The sequence below is a fragment of the Zeugodacus cucurbitae genome, chromosome 4 (assembly GCF_028554725.1).
Source record: "Zeugodacus cucurbitae isolate PBARC_wt_2022May chromosome 4, idZeuCucr1.2, whole genome shotgun sequence".
NCBI lineage: Eukaryota > Metazoa > Arthropoda > Insecta > Diptera > Tephritidae > Zeugodacus > Zeugodacus cucurbitae.
Genome location: NC_071669.1, coordinates 15729422 through 15748425, shown reverse-complemented (window position 1 = coordinate 15748425; position 19004 = coordinate 15729422). Strand labels below are relative to the sequence as shown.

General features: G+C 39.6%; 4 protein-coding genes across 5 annotated transcripts in view; 3 read left to right on the top strand and 1 right to left on the bottom strand.

Moving 5' to 3' along the window:
* LOC105217496 (uncharacterized) overlaps positions 1–19004 on the bottom strand; it is a 30528-nt gene that overhangs the window by 2295 nt on the left and 9229 nt on the right. Inside the window, exons 9-10 of one of the 2 annotated variants that reach the window (XM_011192531.3) lie at positions 17151–17305; positions 16865–17081 (exon numbers count right to left, since the gene is read on the bottom strand). The exons of the other annotated variant lie outside the window; for it this stretch is intronic. Of the exons in view, the coding sequence (XP_011190833.1) occupies positions 16865–17081; positions 17151–17305 (372 nt within the window). The remainder of the gene's footprint in view (positions 1–16864; positions 17082–17150; positions 17306–19004) is intronic. 2 annotated transcript variants of the gene reach the window in all.
* LOC105215413 (uncharacterized) lies at positions 437–6686 on the top strand. The gene is made up of 4 exons (XM_011189324.3): positions 437–1166; positions 5545–5713; positions 5780–6088; positions 6166–6686. The coding sequence occupies exons 1-4, from the start codon at positions 805–807 to the stop codon at positions 6577–6579; spliced, it is 1254 nt and encodes a 417-aa protein (XP_011187626.2). The 5' UTR covers positions 437–804; the 3' UTR covers positions 6580–6686.
* Positions 9364–12662, top strand: LOC105215424 (uncharacterized). Its single transcript, XM_011189335.3, has 4 exons — positions 9364–10181; positions 11568–11736; positions 11812–12123; positions 12188–12662. The coding sequence occupies exons 1-4, from the start codon at positions 9802–9804 to the stop codon at positions 12602–12604; spliced, it is 1278 nt and encodes a 425-aa protein (XP_011187637.2). The 5' UTR covers positions 9364–9801; the 3' UTR covers positions 12605–12662.
* On the top strand, positions 13835–16508 carry LOC105215431 (uncharacterized). The gene is made up of 4 exons (XM_011189345.3): positions 13835–14636; positions 14702–14870; positions 15680–15991; positions 16054–16508. Exons 1-4 carry the CDS (start codon positions 14215–14217, stop codon positions 16468–16470), a joined length of 1320 nt encoding a protein of 439 aa, XP_011187647.2. The 5' UTR covers positions 13835–14214; the 3' UTR covers positions 16471–16508.

Genomic DNA, 19004 nt, shown 5'->3' with positions numbered 1-19004 from the left:
TATAAGGATATCGATATTGCCACCACAGGTATCGCAATATTAAGTTACCATATAATTTTGGATATAATGGAGCTTTGTGGGCAGAATGAGTGAAATCGGTACAGAAATGACATGGGCTCCCATATACTATATGAATATATGGGTAAATTTGAGCCTGACCTTCTATATATATATAAATTAATAATACTTAAATTTTGTATGTGCTGCGAAAGCTTCGGTCTTGTAGCAAGAAAAATTCAAGGGGAAATTGTCTATGCGTTGTCTCCTGCGAATGCGAACAATATTTCATTCGCATCGCAATACAGAGTAAGCCCCTCTGGTTGCGCTCTAATGCAGTCCATTTAATCTAATCTTGACGAAAACCTTGTAGGTTAGGGTTATAGAATTATTGATGAAATTGGAAAAACACTCGATATTGGTGATAGCGAAATCGTCAACTATTTTGGAAGCAACATCGATAAAAAAAAGCTTTGGCGCCAAAATAATATTAAAGAACAGCAGATATTACATATTTTTAAGAAACAACCTACACATGTACCCGTTCCAATTGAATGCGCGCAAACAGTCCACTTAACGCTAACAAACAATGCTGAAAGCTCCCAAAAGCTCAGCACACGCAGTCATTTCACCATTGTTTATCAAAAAAGTTTAACATATAACAGCGCCAACCACTTGCCATGTCTCACACACAATAATTTTGCCGGGAAGCGCAAGTAGACGCGGCGGATAAACCAACGACGGAAAGCAACAATAATAATAATAATAATTGAGCACCAAAACTTAAAAATAATTACAATAACAAATATGAGTAGTGCAATTAACGATGCAAACGTCTATCCAGACTATTTACGCGAAGAATACATCAATCAAATTTTAATACAGTTATTTGGTAATACCGTAAAATTACGCGATTTACAAGTGAAACCACAGTTGTCGTTCGGCAATTATTGTAGTGATATCTATCGTGTAACATTGAAATATGAATTGGATGATAAGAAAAGTGTGGACAGCGTTACAGGAGTGGAGCAACGTGTCTTGAATATACTCGTCAAAGATTTATTTGACGTTCTCACTTCGATTTCGAATGAACAATTTATGTACGCACAGGTGCTGCCCGAAATGAATAAGACGCTGCTTAGCTGCGGACGCAAACCGGTATCGCCGACGTAAGTTTTGTCATATTATTCATTGATGGAGTAGGTTTAAATGTGTTGTAGAGGTTTTCTATAAGAAGTTGCATTATTAAGACCTTTTTAAGTGATTGGAGAGCCAGAGTGGTGTTCTCGTTTGGTTTTAAGTGTTTTGATTTTTTGTTTGGAATGTCATAACTCTTCTGAGTGTTATCTGATAACGCCAATTACTCAATAATTGAGAGCGCAATGCAATGGAGAGGCATACAACTGCAGTTTGTGGACATATGAGCCCTTGAAAATGTTATTTTTTCATCAAAACATTAGTTTAGAAGACATCTGTCTGGAATTATTAACATAGAAATTATTTTTTTTTTTGTGGAATTTCTTTCATTTATTTTAGAAAGTCTTTTAGTCTTTTATACAAATCCATAACACATTTACATACCACTTTTTTCAAGCATATTCCGCTGTTTTTTTATACTTCTTTTTTGCTTTTTACTGCTAGCGTTTTATTAGCTCATCGATTTGTTTGCATTCTGTTTACGCCAAGAGCAAATTGTAGCTTATGCTCTTGTATAATATTAGATATTAAGTACTTCTCTTATCAAATAAAACTACATAATGTTTAAAAGAGAGATATTTTGATTGTTTCTCTCCGTGCACAATCATTAAGAGTGATATATTAAAGTTTACTCTCAGTATTGGCAACACTGTTTAGTTTTCAAAGGGTTTATCAGTTGTCATGGATCGATAGATAATGTTATCAAGAAGGTGGCCATGGAAAGTATCAGTAAAGGCTGTCATCCCGTGACATCACAGCTCCACATACAAAATTAAAGATACTATCCACAACTTTAAAGAGTGCTACTGAGTGCCAGAAAATTAGTCTAAATCAACTGATATGAACCTAGACGACATATTTTTTCAATATAACGGTGCAATATACAGAATAGCGTATGACACGAAGATCAAAACGAAGCTCTTTTGTATGTATGTATGTATGTGATTGGCGTTGCAACCGTTTAGCCGGTTATAGCCGAATCGACGATAGTGCGCCACCTGTCTCTCTCCTTCGCAGTTCGGCGCCAGTTGGAGATCCCAAATGTAACCAGGTCGCTCTCCACCTGGTCCCTCCAACGGAGTGGAGGCCTTCCCCTTCCTCGGCTTCCTCCGGCGGGTACTGCATCGAACACTTTCAGGGCTGGAGTGTTTTCGTCCATTCGGTCAACATGACCTAGCCAGCGTAGCCGCTGTCTTTTTATTCGCTGAACTATGTCAATGTCGTCGTATAACTCGTACAGCTTATCGTTCCATCGTCTGCGGTATTCGCCGTTGCCAATGTTCTGAGGACCATAAATCTTACGCAAAATTTTCCTCTCGAAAACTCCTAGTGTCGTCTCATCTGATGTTGACATCGTCCAAGCTTCTGCACCGTAGAGCAGGACGGGAATGATAAGCGACTTGTAGAGCTTGATTTTGGTTCGTCGAGAGAGAACTTTACTGTTCAATAGCCTACTCAGTCCAAAGTAGCACCTGTTGGCAAGAGTTATTCTGCGCTGGATTTCGAGGCTGACATTGTTCGTGTTGTTGATGCTGGTTCCCAGGTATACGAAATTATCTACGACCTCGAAGTTATGACTGTCAACAGTGACGTGGGAGCCAAGACGCGAATGCGCCGACTGTTTGTTTGATGACAGGAGATATTTCGTCTTGTCCTCATTCACCTCCAGACCCATTCGCTTCGCCTCCTTATCCATGCGGGAAAAAGCAGAACAATCGGCGCGGTTGTTGCTTCCGATGATATCAATATCATCGGCGTACGCCAGGAGCTGTACACTCTTGTAGAAGATTGTACCTTCTCGGTTTAGGTCTGCAGCTCTTATAATTTTTTCCAGCATCAGGTTAAAGAAGTCGCACGATAGTGAGTCACCTTGTCTGAAACCTCGTTTGGTATCGAACGGCTCGGAGAGGTCCTTCCCAATCATGACGGAGCTTTTGGTGTTGCTCAACGTCAATTTACACAGCCGTATTAGTTTTGCGGGGATACCAAATTCAGACATCGCGGCGTAAAGGCAACTCCTTTTCGTTCTGTCGAAAGCAGCTTTAAAATCGACAAAAAGGTGGTGTGTGTCGATCCTCTTTTCTCGGGTCTTTTCCAAGATTTGGCGCATGGTGAATATCTGGTCAGTTGTCGATTTTCCAGGTCTAAAGCCACACTGATAAGGTCCAATCAGTTTGTTGACGGTGGGCTTTAGTCTTTCACACAATACGCTCGACAAAACCTTATATGCGATATTGAGGAGACTTATACCACGGTAGTTGGCGCAGATTGTGGGATCTCCCTTTTTATGGATTGGGCAGAGCACACTGAGATTCCAATCGTCAGGCATGCTTTCTTCCGACCATATTCTGCAAAGAAGCTGATGCATGCACCTTATCAGTTCTTCGCCGCCGTATTTGAATAGTTCTGCCGGTAATCTATCGGCCCTCGCTGCTTTGTTGTTCTTCAAGCGGGTAATTGCTATTCGAATTTCTTCATGGTCGGGTAATGGAACATCTGTTCCATCGTCATCGATTGGGGGATCGGGTTCGCCATCTCCTGGTGTTGTACTCTCACTGCCATTCAGCAGGTCGGAGAAGTGTTCCCTCCATAATCCCAGTATGCCCTGGACATCTTTTACCAGATTACCACCTTGGTCTCTACATGAGGATGCTCCGGTCTTGAAACCTTCGTTAAGTCGCTTCATTTTTTCATAAAATTTTCGAGCATTCCCTCTGTCTGCCAGCTTCTCAAGCTCTTCGTACTCACGCATTTCGGCCTCTTTCTTTTTTTGTCTGCAAATGCGTCTCGCTTCCCTCTTCAGCTCTCGGTATCTATCCCATCCCGCACGTGTTGTGGTCGTTTGCAATGTTGCGAGGTAGGCAGTCTGTTTTCTCTCCGCTGCGAGACGGCACTCCTCATCGTACCAGCTTGTTTTTTGTCGTTGCCGAAAACCAATTGTTTCGGCTGCAGCGGTACGCAGTGAGTTTGAGATGCCGTTCCACAGTTCCCTTATACCGAGATGCTGATGAGTGCTCTCAGAGAGCAGGAGTGCAAGTCGAGTAGAGTATTTCGTGGCTGTCTGTTGCGATTGCAGCTTTTCGACGTCGAACCTTCCTTGTGTTTGTTGACGGGCATTCTTTGCTGCACAGAGGCGGGTGCGTATCTTCGCTGCGACCAGATAATGGTCCGACTCTATATTTGGTCCTCGGAGCGTACGCACGTCTGAAACACAGGAGACATGTCTTCCGTCTATCACAACGTGATCGATTTGGTTCCGCGTGTTTCGATCAGGAGACAGCCAAGTAGCTTGATGTATTTTCTTATGCTGGAATCTGGTACTACAGACGACCATATTTCGGGCCCCAGCGAAGTCGATCAGCCTCAGGCCGTTTGGCGATGTTTCGTCATGGAGGCTGAATTTTCCGACTGTTGTGCCAAAGACACCTTCTTTACCCACCCTGGCGTTAAAATCACCAAGCACGACTTTGTGACATGTGTACGGATGGCTCGAAAATGGTGGACGGAGTAGGCGCGGGGATATACTGTTCAGAGTTCGGTGTAAGGCAGCCTTGTCAGAAACAAATGGCTATACTTCTGAGGCATTGAGGGCAACGAAATTGTAGACGAGATTGCCAAGAGTGTGGTATAACTGTCATCCGGAAACGTTCGGATCAACATTGACAAACCAATGCTACACAGTGAATCTAGACAATGATCTAAACAGAAGCATAGTAAGAAAGATCAGCTCTGGCAAAATATAACCGGGTGAAGCCATGTGTAAAGCGGTAGACCAGAAATACACAAAATTCCTACTGTCTCTCGATGGAAGGAACTTAGGAGTATGATTGGAATACTCACTGGGGGTCACTGTCTGGAAAGAAAGCCCATAAGAAGGGACTGCCGGATCGAGATGACTACAGGGAATGTCAAGAGCAAGGTACTAGAGAAAGAATGGAACGTCTCTTGAGCGCTTGTCCTGCATTGTGCTAGATTTTGGCATCCTGAAAGATGACTACTCCTTGTTGACTACGTGACGGCAAAGGACCAAAACTGGTCTATGTGTGGCATATTGGCCTACCAGAGTAACCTAACCTAACCTTTTGGCTTAAAAAAAATTGATATGGACTTTGTTTTATGTTAGTTACCCAAAATCGCTGACCTTTTAGAACAAATCAATATGCACGGATCTCTTTAAGTCCAACTTAGTACTCAATAAACTCAGTTTTTGCAAAAAAATTGTTCAGATTAGATCCCGAAAGTTTCATGGCAACCGTCTCGTGACTTCTATATTCATAAACCGTATTTATTGAGGACCTCATTGAAAATTTTAATTTATATTTCTAAAATGCCATACATTTTCCTTTTCAGCGTATATCATGCTATTAAAAATAACCGACAAACACATTTCTTCGAGGATCTAACACCAAGTGGCTATGTTATACGACCACGCACGACTGGGTACAATGAGGATGAAACACGGCTCTTATTCAAGCGCTTGGGCGAATATCATGCAGCATCGCTGATCTTCAGCGAGGCGGTAAATATTACACAAACATAATTGATTTTCTCCAACACTGTACTTATAATACTTTTACACCCTTAGCACCCTGGTATTGAGGGTAAAATGCGTGAATTCTATGCAGTTAGCGATCCGGCGCTTGAAATTTTAATCGAGAATCAACTGTACGACAATACAGAGTATGTCATTAAGATTATAGAAACCTGGCCCGGTTATGAGCATATTATACCGAAAATGCTCAAAAATATGCGTGAAGTGTTTCGCAGTAAATTTTTGCCATTGTTTGATCGGTCACAATCGAAATTGAATATAGTTTTACATGGCGATATGTGGATCGCAAATCTACTGATGAAGTATAATAGCGAGGATGGCAAAGCGGAAGATGCCGTATTCGTAAGTGTCCCGAGTGATATGTCTATCTACGTTGATCCATAATTCATAATGTTGCGCTCTCTCCCTCCTCCTTCTAGTTGGACTATCAGAATAGCTGGTGTGGCAGTCCCGCTTTCGATATCCATAATCTCTTCATGACAAGTGTGCAATTGTCGGTGATCGTGTCTAGCTATGATGCTATTATTGCCGATTATTATGACGCCTTTCGTTCGACGCTGCTTGCGCTGCAATATCCTGCCGAGCGCATACCAACTTTGCAGCTCATTGTTGACGAACTTCGTCGCACCGATTATTTCAATTTCTATTTGCTTATATTTCCATTTGCCCAGACTATGCTCAGTGATGAATTGGTGAAAGGCATGAATTTCAATGAGCTCCATGATGAAAAACGTGTGGAAGCTAATCGTGTCAATATCTATAGCAATGAGCGCGTTCTGGAGACGTATAAATATATGCTGAAGGCATTCGATGAGAGAGGCTTGCTGGACTGATGTGTTGTGTGAGGTACAATTTTTAGTCATGTCACTATTTAATAACAATTTGTATTGAATGTGAGTCAGTTTTTTTTAAGAGAAATATAAATTTTTAAAATATTTCAGACGTCTTTTTTGATTATTTTCAATGTTGACATGAGGTCTGATCCTCTAGCCACCTCTTAGTGGCTCATATCTCTCTAACACATATAAATCCCGTAATGTCTTAATGCTGCTCACAACCAGCGATCAAAATATACGGTCCACTACCTGCTGCGATAGTCGACTGTCGTGGAAACGGACATTCTGATAGACCTTTAATGTCTGTAGAGTTTATTAGATTTTGTGGAACATATAGTTATTTCAAATGGTTCTATATATATATGATTATATGATTTTTATGTAGATCATGAAATTTCCAAGTAATGCTTTAAATTAATATTAAAGTCCTTGACCCAGAACCAAGACGAAATGTCTCCTGTTATCAAACAAACAGTAGGCACATTTACGACTTAGCTCCCACATCTCAGTTGGCAATCATAATTTCGAAGTTGTAGGAAATTTCGTCTATCTCGGAACCAGCAGTAGGTTAGGTTAGGTTAAGGGGAACGCAACTGCCGCGAATCTCACTTAGATAGATGTGACTGTCCTTTGTGATACCCAGATACTCCTGACGGATATCTAAAACCCTTATGATACGAAAAAGCGCATGGACGCATTATAAAAATCTTTCAAGTCGGCCAGCAGTAACACCAATAACAATGTCAGCCTTGAAATCCAACGCAGAATCACTCTTACCAACATACAAAACAAAACTCTACAAATCCCACATTATTCCGGCCTGATTCATATTGCAGAAGGGTGGAACGTGGATGTCAATCGCCAATGGGGCGGTACTTGGAGATTTCGAGAGAATGGTTTTGTCGAAGAATTATGGTTTTTTGAACATTGACAATGACGAATACGCTAGACTATGGAATGATGAACTTTACGAGTTATACGATGACACGAATATAGTTCTCCAAAAAAAGCTAGCGGCTACGCTGGCTAGGTCATGTTGTCTGAATAGATGGACCTCCACTCCTTTGGGAAAGACCAGGTGTAGAAGGAGCTGTCTGCACTTGGCACCAAACAGCGAAAAGGAATGGCGCTGTTGTTAACTCTGCTATAATCTACCAAAGAATTGATTGCCTTGATCGTATATCCTCAGAGTGACAGTTTGAAAAAAGTTGCCTTTCAAAATACTGCTGAAAACACTATTTCGGACAAAGGTCAAAGGTAAGAATTGAAGCACTCTAAAAGGTTTTTCAATAGAGAGGCTACAAAAGTATACCGAAAGAGACAACAAACGACACCATTTTTAACCGCTCTTTTGACATTTCTCTTCAATATCATGGAAAGATATACGATCCAAGTAGTCGAAATTATTAAAATTTACTACTGAAAATTTACTTCGGAGTCAGTGGCCTCAACTTTAAGAGCGCTACATACTATTTATGGTCGGCTCATTTCTGGCTGAATAGCTTTGTCAATAAGAAAAATATGCATCATTGGCCAGCCAGGAATCCACACGTACTCCATGAGTCATCATTGGATGTATGTATTTGGCGTTGAACCGTTTCGCTCTCCAACGGAGTGGAGGCCTTCCCCTTCCTCGGCTTCCTCCGGCGGGTACTGCATCGAACACTTTCAGAGCTGGAGTGTTTTCGTCCATTCTGACAACATGACCTAGCCAGCGTAGCCGCTGTCTTTTTATTCGCTGAACTATGTCAATGTCGTTGTATAACTCGTACAGCTCATCGTTCCATCGTCTCCGTTGCCAATGTTCTGAGGACTATAAATCTTGCGCAAAATTTTCCTCTCGAAAACTCCTAGTGTCGTCTCATCTGATGTTGACATCGCCCAAGCTTCTACACCATAAAGCAGGACGGGAATGATAAGCGACTTGTAGAGTTTGATTTTCGTTCGTCGAGAGAGGACTTTACTTTTCAATTGCCTACTCAGTTCAAAGTAGCACCTGTTGGCAAGAGTGGTTCTGTGCTGGATTTCGAGGCTGACATTGTTCATGTTGTTGATGCTGGTTCCCAGGTATACGAAATTATCTACGACTCCGAAAAAATGACGGTTTATGAATCATCTTCCGTGATGATCAATACCGGCACGTTTCTGTGAATAGGAATCGCTACCGCTCAAGGATAACCGAATATTTTTGTCCCAAATTGGATGATATGGACTTGGACAATATGTGATTCCAACATGAGCCACAAGCCACACAGTGAATGTCACAATCGATTTATTGAAAACCAAGTTTGGTGAACGTGTTATCTCTCGAAATTGCTCTGGCCACCTCGGTTGTGCGATTTGTCACTGTTTACTACTATTTACTGTAGGGCTACGTCAAGTCTATGGTCTAAGCTCACAAGCCAGCGACCATTGATGAATTTCGTACGAATATCGAACGAAATTGGGTTCCCTCTCTGGACTTCTGCAAGCATGCCTGTGGTGGCCATGCACAAGAAATCGAGTTCCATACATAATGTATCGAATGTACTTTCACAGGAATAAAGAATTCACTGTGTAGTAACCCAACTATATAAAAATTAAGAAATTCGAGAAAATAAAAAAAAATTAAGAATTAAAAACTTATAAACATAATGTAGCACCCTGTATTGTACACATTTTATTAGGAAGAACGTGTTATTCACTCAACCCTAGCCAATGAGCTTAAACTAACATCACAACTATTGACAATACTCCTCTCTCTCTTTGTCTCTCCTTTATATGTCTAACGTTTGTAGAAGTCCAGCTTACAGTTAAATATAAAATAAGCTCAGCATATTTTGTTTTAGTGTGACGCTATTATATTGCATAGTCATTCTAATAATATTATTATTTTCAAACAAATTTTTTAAAGCACTAATATTGTTAATATTGGCAAGATAAGATTGCAATGAAAGTGCATGTGTCTCATGATGTCATAAATTAATTATTGGGAAATGCAATTGAAAGTTTAGCAGAATTTCACAACAAAAAAACAAAAAAAAAACATTATTATAAACTAATTCCGCAAGAGAGTGAGTGTAATAAAAATAGTTCTCGCGAGACTTTCAAATACGCCGGTTATGCTGTGCTACTTTAGTGTGTTGGAAGGATTCAAACTTAAAGATGTGTGCAAAGCAAATTGGATAAACAAGCAAATAAAATAAAAATAAAAATAAAAATATTTTAAAAATTTCCAAAATGTCTACCAAAGTGCCACCAGCATATATCAATGCGAATTATATACAACAGGCGATGGAGTGCTACTTTGAGAAGTGTGTTATCATATTGGAATGCACGTTCAAATGCATCGCCCTGGAAGGTGAATACTGTTCTAGTGATATCTATAGAACGCAAGTGAAATTTGAAATAAATCGGCATGGTCGTCGTGTGTACGATAACATGTCGATCATCGTGAAGGATGCGGTAATGGATGTGAGCGCACCAATGGGTACCAATGAATTGGTTATGTTTAAGCATGTATTGCCGCATGTGAGGCGTATACTGTCAGAGGTCACGTTTTATCATTATCAAGTGCCTGAGACTGATCATCGGACATTGTTAACCAAAATGTTTGCAGAGTAAGTGAAATAATATATAATATATTTTAAATGTTAGTTCGAATGGTTTAGTTGAAATGTTATATTTGTATATAGGGGGTGGTTGATAAAGCATTTTTAAAAATGAGAGATTAAGTAATTTGTTTTTGAATTGTAAGTCCAGCCTTAAAACATAATTTTTGTTTCATCTATTGACATTATGTAGTAAATTAGTATATTTGATTATGACTAACTAACTATATATGGTTATAGTTAGTATATGAGGGTGGTCCGATAAGTACCTAATTTATTAGTTCGATACGCTTCTTCAAGTGATACTCTGACTTGTTTAACCCGTCTGTAAAATACTATTTCTGTTGATTGACTAAGAAGATCTCCATGGCTTTGATAACCTCCTTATTCGATCAAAATTTCTACCTCTTCAAGTTTGGAAGCAAAAAAGGTTCAATCTCATTTGATTGGTGTATATCTCTCGACCGACGTGTTGGTCTCGATATGTTGACTTTAAAAACCCGAAATATTGATGATTTTTTCGCAAAATATCTGTACTTCTCGAACTCCGACCCTCAACATAGACTATCATCGTAAAGTTGAAGTTCCTTTAAAAATACGAATTATTGAGGAATTGCTCTCAACATATCGGTAGTTCTCGACCGTCGACTCTCGAAACTTACTTGGCCCGAAGCTCCGATATGACGAATCAATATCGTCTAGTGCATCAAAAATTGAATCCATCATCATACCATTCCTTGTTTCCAAAAAACCTTTCAAAGGAAACAGATTCCATTGCACTTTAAGCATACTACTCATCTGTCGAACCCTTCTGTAAGAATTCGAGACCTTATATTGTTTGTCTCTTACTGGTATATCGCATTTACTTATATTCTGAATATCGAACTCGGTTGCAAGATCCTTTTGTCCCAAAGTGAAACGATTCACCTTGTTGCAATAATTGGACGCAAACTGTCATACATACAAAGCTGTAGGGAGGAAGACTAGGTGGAAACACCACGTCATTTCCTACTCCACTGTAGTGTTTATAACTGTCTAAATAAGATCTTCTGCAAATACAAAGATCTGCCTCATAAACTATCCTAACCTAACCTCCTCCTCTGTCCAACGTTCGCGAGACTGAGGTAGCTTTAGCTTTTGGCGAATCATGCGAACATGTCGCTTCTGTGATATGTAAGTGATGTCTTTGCGATTCATATGCGGCATCACAATGGACGGGCTCCTTTAGCTATCCAAATGGGATCCAACGCGACACCTATCGCGACGGCCAGCCTTTGATCCTAACCTAAACGACTAACATTGAAATCTAAAGTAAAATCAGCTTCTAGTATACCATATTTCTAAAATCAAAATATGAACATACATTAACCTTACTCATTGATCCCCATTTTTCAGTTGCTTGTTCTGTGAACGTGGTAAAAATGAAGTTTTCGTACTGGAAGATTTGAAGGCGTCTAACTATAAAAAGGTGGATCATCGCAAGGGACTGGATTTGGAACTATCAAGAGCCGTTATGAGAAAACTTGCAGATTTCCATGCAGCCACCATGATATATCTGAATACGGTTGGTTTACAAAGATACTTAAGACACATCCATTATAAATAACTCACTTCATTCGACTTGCTTCGTTTCAAAAAGTACCCTAGTGCGGCAGCGACACTATTCCCATCAACGTTTGCTAACGGCATTAGTCCGATTAGCCGGCATGCGGCTAAAGTATTTGAGGGCATGCGCACCGCTATTAAGTTGGTGGAACAGTGGACGGGCTTTGGTGGTATCGCTGCGTCTATGCGCATATGGTTGGAAAATTGCAATGAGCGTCTAACACAGGTACTGCAGACCGAACGTTGTCGTTTCCAAGTTATTGCGCATGGTGAACTCTGGGCGAAGAATATACTCATGAGGATGAGCCAGAAATATTGTGTTGGCGAACTGCGTGATGCTGCATTTGTAAGTGTTTGATTTAGTTAATTTGTAGGTTATGAAAAGTATAATATTTCCATTACAAACACAGGTTGACTTTCAGTTGTCCTTCGTTGGTAGTTGTGGTTACGATTTAAATGTCTTTCTCAACACCAGCGTCCAATTGGAAGTCTTGAAAGCACATCGTTATGAGCTGCTGCGTTACTATTACGATCGCTTAACGGAGACACTAAAGTATTTAAATTGGGAAGAGGAGAAAATACCCAGTTGGGAGACAGTGATGAGTGAGGTGTATGATCTGGAATTCATTGGTTATTACGCTTTGCTGTATTTGCTGCCAATCAGTTGTATGGAACGTGAGGCTTCCACACAGGACAATGAAAAGCAACATACATCGTTGTATGAAAACGAGAGAGTACAGGAAATGTTTCGTTATGCCTTGGAACGCTTCGCTAAGCTGGGTGTGTTAGAATGTGTAATTCAAGAATCGGGCAATCCGCCGAGCTGATCTTGTATGTAGTTCAAATAAAAACATAACTAATAGTGTTAAGGTACTGAAAATAGTATTTTGATGACTTTCTCATTTTATTTCCTCAGAATTTACAGTCCGTTCTTTCTTTTCGAAATTACGGGAATTTTTGTACTGTTCCGATTTGTTAGCGAAATTAGTCGAGATGTTGAAGTTAACTCTGACGTCTGTTTCTGGAAGTTCGAATATACTTCTTGTACAGTCCATTGTTGTTGCTTTTGTATCGATTTGAATTCCCCAAATAATTTCGAGGAATGCGTTCGATTTGACAGTCCTTGGATTGATAAAAATTCGAGTCCGTTCCGGTTACGTAGAACCGACTATTGTGAGAATGGCTGTACAAAGTCTGTCGTATCTTTTTGTTATAGTAAGAGTTTAACTATCCTCCGCAATCATTGAAGTTTTTTTCTTTCTCCATCATAAGTCCATGAAACCTTTGCTTAGTTTGTGTCTATAAAGCTCCCAGGAATCGAGAACAGTTGGAGTAAGGCATATGATATCTTGTGATGGGATTCCTCTGCTTAACTATTGATTGTGGGTTCTATATGAAAACTGTAGGAAGTGTTAAACGGTCTCGATGACGGTTAAGATAATTATTTCATGTTCATTGTTTATTGTTTCCAATTAGGGACTCCAGTCCTCGTTAAAATAACGTTCCGATTTCTGTATAAAAATTGAAGTGGGTCGATGGGATCCTAACAGGGATCTTGAAATACTTCGACATCCTGTTGTGGATTTACACTCACTATAAATCCAGGTAGTTGGGGTGGAGGAAGACCTTCTTCGGGTGTTGGTATCATGGTTTTGTAAACATCGTCCATTGAGGAAAAAAAGATGAGGACTTAAAAAGGCTCCGTTGCGGGATAAAAATTACAGCGGGTTTATTGGATCCCAAAAAGGGATACTCTGAAAATACTTCGACCTCCTCTTGCGTAACTTCTTCGTATTATAGTATCATACTTAAAGCCTTAAAAATGCTAAACTGAAGTGGGCCTACTGATTCCCAATAACCCTCAGCTAGTTGGGGTAGACAAAGACCTCCTTCGTGTTATAGTATCCATACATTCGCGAATACCGCCCATTCAGTAGAAGAATATGAAGTCTTAAGAATGTTTGGATTTCCATTAATAGTATCAAAAAACTTTAAAAGCGTATATATTGAAATATACTTATCGAATAAAAATTTTCTTTGCAATTATAATTTTCATAATCTTTGATACTACTCTCTCTCTCTACTCTAAGGTGAAATAAGTTTTTCGTTGAAAAGTCATTGATAGTGTACGCCACTAACTCAATTTCACAATCACTTGCAAATAGAAAGAGGGAGAGATTAGGTGTGTATAAAAGCTCTGCCCCACCAACACAACTAAAGCTAAAGCTCTTTCCATGCCATGTTTGGAATGAGCAATGGCAATATTTGAAATCAGTTGCAATCTCACTCGTGTACCGGCGGTGTTGTGAGTGAACGTTTAACGGCAGTTTGGAAGAGTATTTTTTTTTGTTGTTTAAATTATTGAAGAGACTTACATACATACAAACACGAACTTTAGAGCCGACGCTATCATTTAAGTACTGATAAATAAAAAAAAATGTGCACGAATCAGACTGAAGCGACATTACCGCCGTCCTACCTCAACGCGGACTTTATTAAACAAGTACTGGAAAGTCACTTTAATGGCGCGCATGATGGCGGCAACAACAATAAAGTGGAAATATTGGAATGCCAATTTGAACGTGCAACAGCAGAGGGCGAAAACTTTTGCAGCGTCATCTATCGGGCAAAAGTACAATTTTATTTACAGTGCGCAGATGCGGAAAATTCAAAAAATTCAAATGCAAAGCGCAATATAACGGTTATTGTGAAAGATGTTTTGGGGGAAATAGCCGAACTCGGTTCGAATGAGTTGGTTATGTATAAACATGTGTTGCCGGAAATGCAGAAAATTCTTGAAGAACCTGTTAAGAAGGAAAATATTGGAGATGGTGCTGCGCTGCCGAAATTCTATGCCACGTAAGTGTCGGGAAAATAACTGTTCAATTCAATATTTCAATTCCTTTTCTTGCTACTAATTGCAGTTGCTACTATTGTTCGCGTGATCCACGTGAAATTTATGTTTTAGAGGATCTAAATGACGCCGACTATCGCAGTATGAATCGTTATATAGGTCTGGATTTGGAGGAAACGAAAGTCGTACTAAAGAAGCTTGCCATATTCCATGCTGCCTCAATGAAGTATATAGAAAAAGTGAGTGCAGAAAAGAGTGAGTAGAGAGAAGATATAAATATAATGAGGTTAGGGAACGGTTACGAAAAGTAAGGTTGGGTTACTAATCGATTTCCGCGGTGAGATATGCAATTTTAGAATCACTCTTGCAAACAGTTGGTACTTTGGACCGAGTAGGCAATTGAAAAGTAAAGTTCTCTCTCGACGAATAAGAACCCAACTCTACAAGTCCCCCATCATTCCCATCTTGCTTTTTGGAGCTGAAGCGTGGATGATGTCAAGAACCGATGAGACGGCACTTGGAGTTTTCGAGAGACGGGTTTTGCGGAAGATTTACGGTCCCTTAAACATTGGTAACGGCGAATACCGCAGACGATGGAATGATGAGCTGTACGATTTATACGACGACATTGACACAGCGAATAAAAGGTCCGGGGCTACGCTGGCTAGGTCATGATATTCGACTGGACGAAAGCGCTCGAGCTTTGAAAGTTTTCGATGCAGTACCCGCTGGTGGTAGCCGAGGAAGAGGAAGACGTCCACTCCGTTGGAAAGACCAGGTGGAGAAGGAACTGGATTTCTAATTGGCGCCAAACTTCCAAAAGGAGGACCGAACGCTGTTGTAAACTCGGCTATAACCGCGTAAGCGCTTCCTACGCCAGTTAAGAAAAAGATGACATAGTTACCCGTAAAGCAATATTTCGAGTGTGCCTCGCTTGGAGAGTGAAAACCTGATGTAGATTGTCCTTAGAACCAAATATACCACAAAATTTCATCATTACCAGCTCATTTAAACCCTTACCTCAAGTTAATCTTCAATCTCTTTACAGTTCCCTACAGAATCGGCTGCCTTACTCCCATCGACATTCGCAAACGGTTTCCACGACGACGTCTATTTCAATGCTATTGTTGTGGGTGGCATAACTGCGGCCGCCAAAATTGTAGCAGAATGGGAGAATTTTGAAGAAATTGCAACGAAAATGCGCGCCTCTGTCGACAAATTCGATGAGTGCGCCAAGCGTGTAATACGTGCGGAACGTTGCCGCTTCAAAGTGCTTACGCACGGCGACCTCTGGGCAAATAATGTGCTTATGAAATACGCGACGGTAAATGGCAAACAAGTGCCACAGGATGCAGTATTTGTAAGTAAACTCCTTTCTGTTCATCAATTGAAATTATACACATGTGTCTTCTAACTCCACAGGTCGACTTTCAAATGGGTTTTGTTGGCAGTTGCGGTTACGATATAAATTTCTTTCTGAACACAAGTGTTCAAATGGATGTCTTGAAGTTACATCGTTATGAGTTGCTGCGTCATTATTACGCACAACTCAAGGAGACACTGAAGACTTTGGGTACTGCAGCCACGGACATACCCACTTGGCAAATGATTGTGGAGGAAGTGCGTGATTTGGAATTGGCTAGTTACTATGCGTTGGCATGTGAATTGCCATTATGCTGTATGGATCGTGAGGGTTCTGTTGGTCTGTCGCTGAATAGTTTGATAGATCCGTCAACCAAAGAAGCAACGCATAAGAAGATGTTTGGCAACAAGCGTGTATTAGATATGTTGCGTTACGAATTGGATCGTTTAAATGAGCTTGGTGTTTTGGATTTATGATAAAACACTTTCAGAATAAATGGAAATGTAACAAATAATGGTTTTTGTATGATTTTACGCGAGCCATTTCATTTGCATAGGGTAAGTGTTTGAAGTGACATATGGAGGAACCTTACACCGGGTATTTGGGGTTTTTACTACCGGAAGGGGATCTTGTAGTATTTTGAACTCTTCGTTAAAGACGCCGTAGTATTTGATTAAAGGAAATGTTAGATTCCTTACAGTATCTATAGGAATAGCGTTACATTTATAATATGCTTTCAAGTAAAGTACGGATTTCAACTCTTTACGTCATTGTATGTCATAATATAGAACTTGTAGAGAATATTACGATTTAATAAGCGATATATTACGATTCTAAATAAGTTCTATGATAAGTAAGTTCTCTACTTACTTGGCGAGCAGTACGAAGGGAAATGTTTCATTTATTGGTGGCACACGATCTCGTCTCGACGGGAAGCGTGGAAACTTCTTCATATCCTTGTCGTACCAAGGATAAACATTTGTCATTAATTCTTTGACATTCTTAAGTTTCCTGAGTTCTGTAAAAGTGTTGCCCGCAGAGAAATTATACTCCAACGGCGGCGGTAGATTACAAATGAAGTGATAACCTGGAATAAAGAAATGAGTAGATAAATAGTTAAATTAAATATATATATTTTATTTCTTTTATTGCCGACCTGTCGTGTGACACTGCTCATTTTGATGCTCCAAAAAATACAGCTCACAATATTTGGGCTTTTGGTAGTTTTTGAAATTCGATATACAATCCACCAAATATTGAAAGAGATCGGTGATATTTTTCTTAAATTCGAAATGAATGTCCAAGGTGTCACTGTGAAGAAGGAGAGGTATAAAATACAGTTGAATTTTCATAACCCGAACGCTTTAATTGGCAATAGAAGTCAAATTTCATACAATTTATCTTCCATACTCGGAAGTCTCCCTAACTCAGAAGTTTGTTTGGTGGATTATGGAGATTCGCGTTAGGGAAGTTCAACTGTTTATAATTTTTTTAATGATTTATTAGTATTAGAAATTATATTTTTTTATTTTTAAAAAATTTTACAAAACCAAGGAAATTTCTTATAGCTTCTATTATTCAACTATACACCCTTCCTTGTGTCAATTGCATCGCAGCAATTTTCCAGTTGATAAAACATTTTCATTTGCATAATAGTAATAATAATAAACGCAAATATATGTACAGTCGCATCTATATATGTATGAATGTATATGTAGGTATGTTTAATAATGATAATAATGCAATGAAGGCAATGAGGCAGTCAACCAGAGTAGCAAGCTTCAAGCTCAATGTTGCACGAGCCATACAATGCACTCTAGCTTGTGAGCACACCCACTCATATTCAAATGTACCCAGTAGGAAATTGAACACTACTCAAAATTTTAGTATAAAAACTATTCATAATAGCATTAAAAATTGTCGAGGTTAAGAGCTCAGACATAGAAGTACTGTGTTGATAGTGGACAGAGGATGGATTAATATTCTGAAGATTGAAAGTTCGAGTCGCATTGAGATTGATATTAGGATTATAAATATAGAATAAAAATCCTTCAGCCTTGAGCTCGATTACGATACCAAAACTTTGATTATCGAATTTGGACTCATTCGTACTAGTTCAAGTTAAAATTACCAGCTCCTTATATGAAAAAGACCTTGTCCGTGAGCTGCTTTTAGAAGTACTAAATTACTATTCGCAATCAGTTTATTTCCTACAGTGTCAACATAACCGTACACTCATTCACTGATAGCACTAATCATAAATGCAAAGTACCTACGCGTCACTGGCATTATCGACGACGTTGCACATCTTCTTAACTACTATGTTTGCGTATGGGTTCTGCAAATGTTGGACTGAGTCACACGATTACGGCAACTACATACGTCAAGCAGCGTCTATTGTAATGTCATTGCAACGTTGTTAAACGAGTGAAAGGGTTTAACGGGCATGTGAATGAAGTTCAAGTGGTGTCTTCTAGTCGATTAGAAATTCTACTACGTGCTATTCAACCAGTTCGTGTGTAAAAATTTTAAAATTTTTTTATTGAAGTCGTCGCTTTTGTTGACTGTTATCTAGTCATTCGCACGCAATTTTGTGGTAAAAAATCTGGCAGAAGGTGAATAGAAGCAGAGCTCGAGAAACTTAAGCGATGTTTATGCACCAAGGCCGCTTATTTCCTTTTCAATGCAGAATTAAAGGAGAGAATAAAGAATAGAGTAAGTCATTGAAATCTATGGGAATCTCAAACACTCAGAACCAGGAATTGGATGAAACTAGTGGAAATTATGGGAGAACGGTTTTAAGTATTCCTTCATAAAAAGCTCTCCAACTTCCTGGAACTCTTTTACACGGATTCAGTAAAATCTACGGGGAATCACAAGCACACAGGTCTAGATATAGGATGACGTTGGAGTGATTATTATGGGAGAAGGGTTTACTTCGTAAAAACTGTCTCTAACTTCCTCTCTTTGTAGTGTTTAGAGAGATTGAATATTCTAACTTCGAATTCTC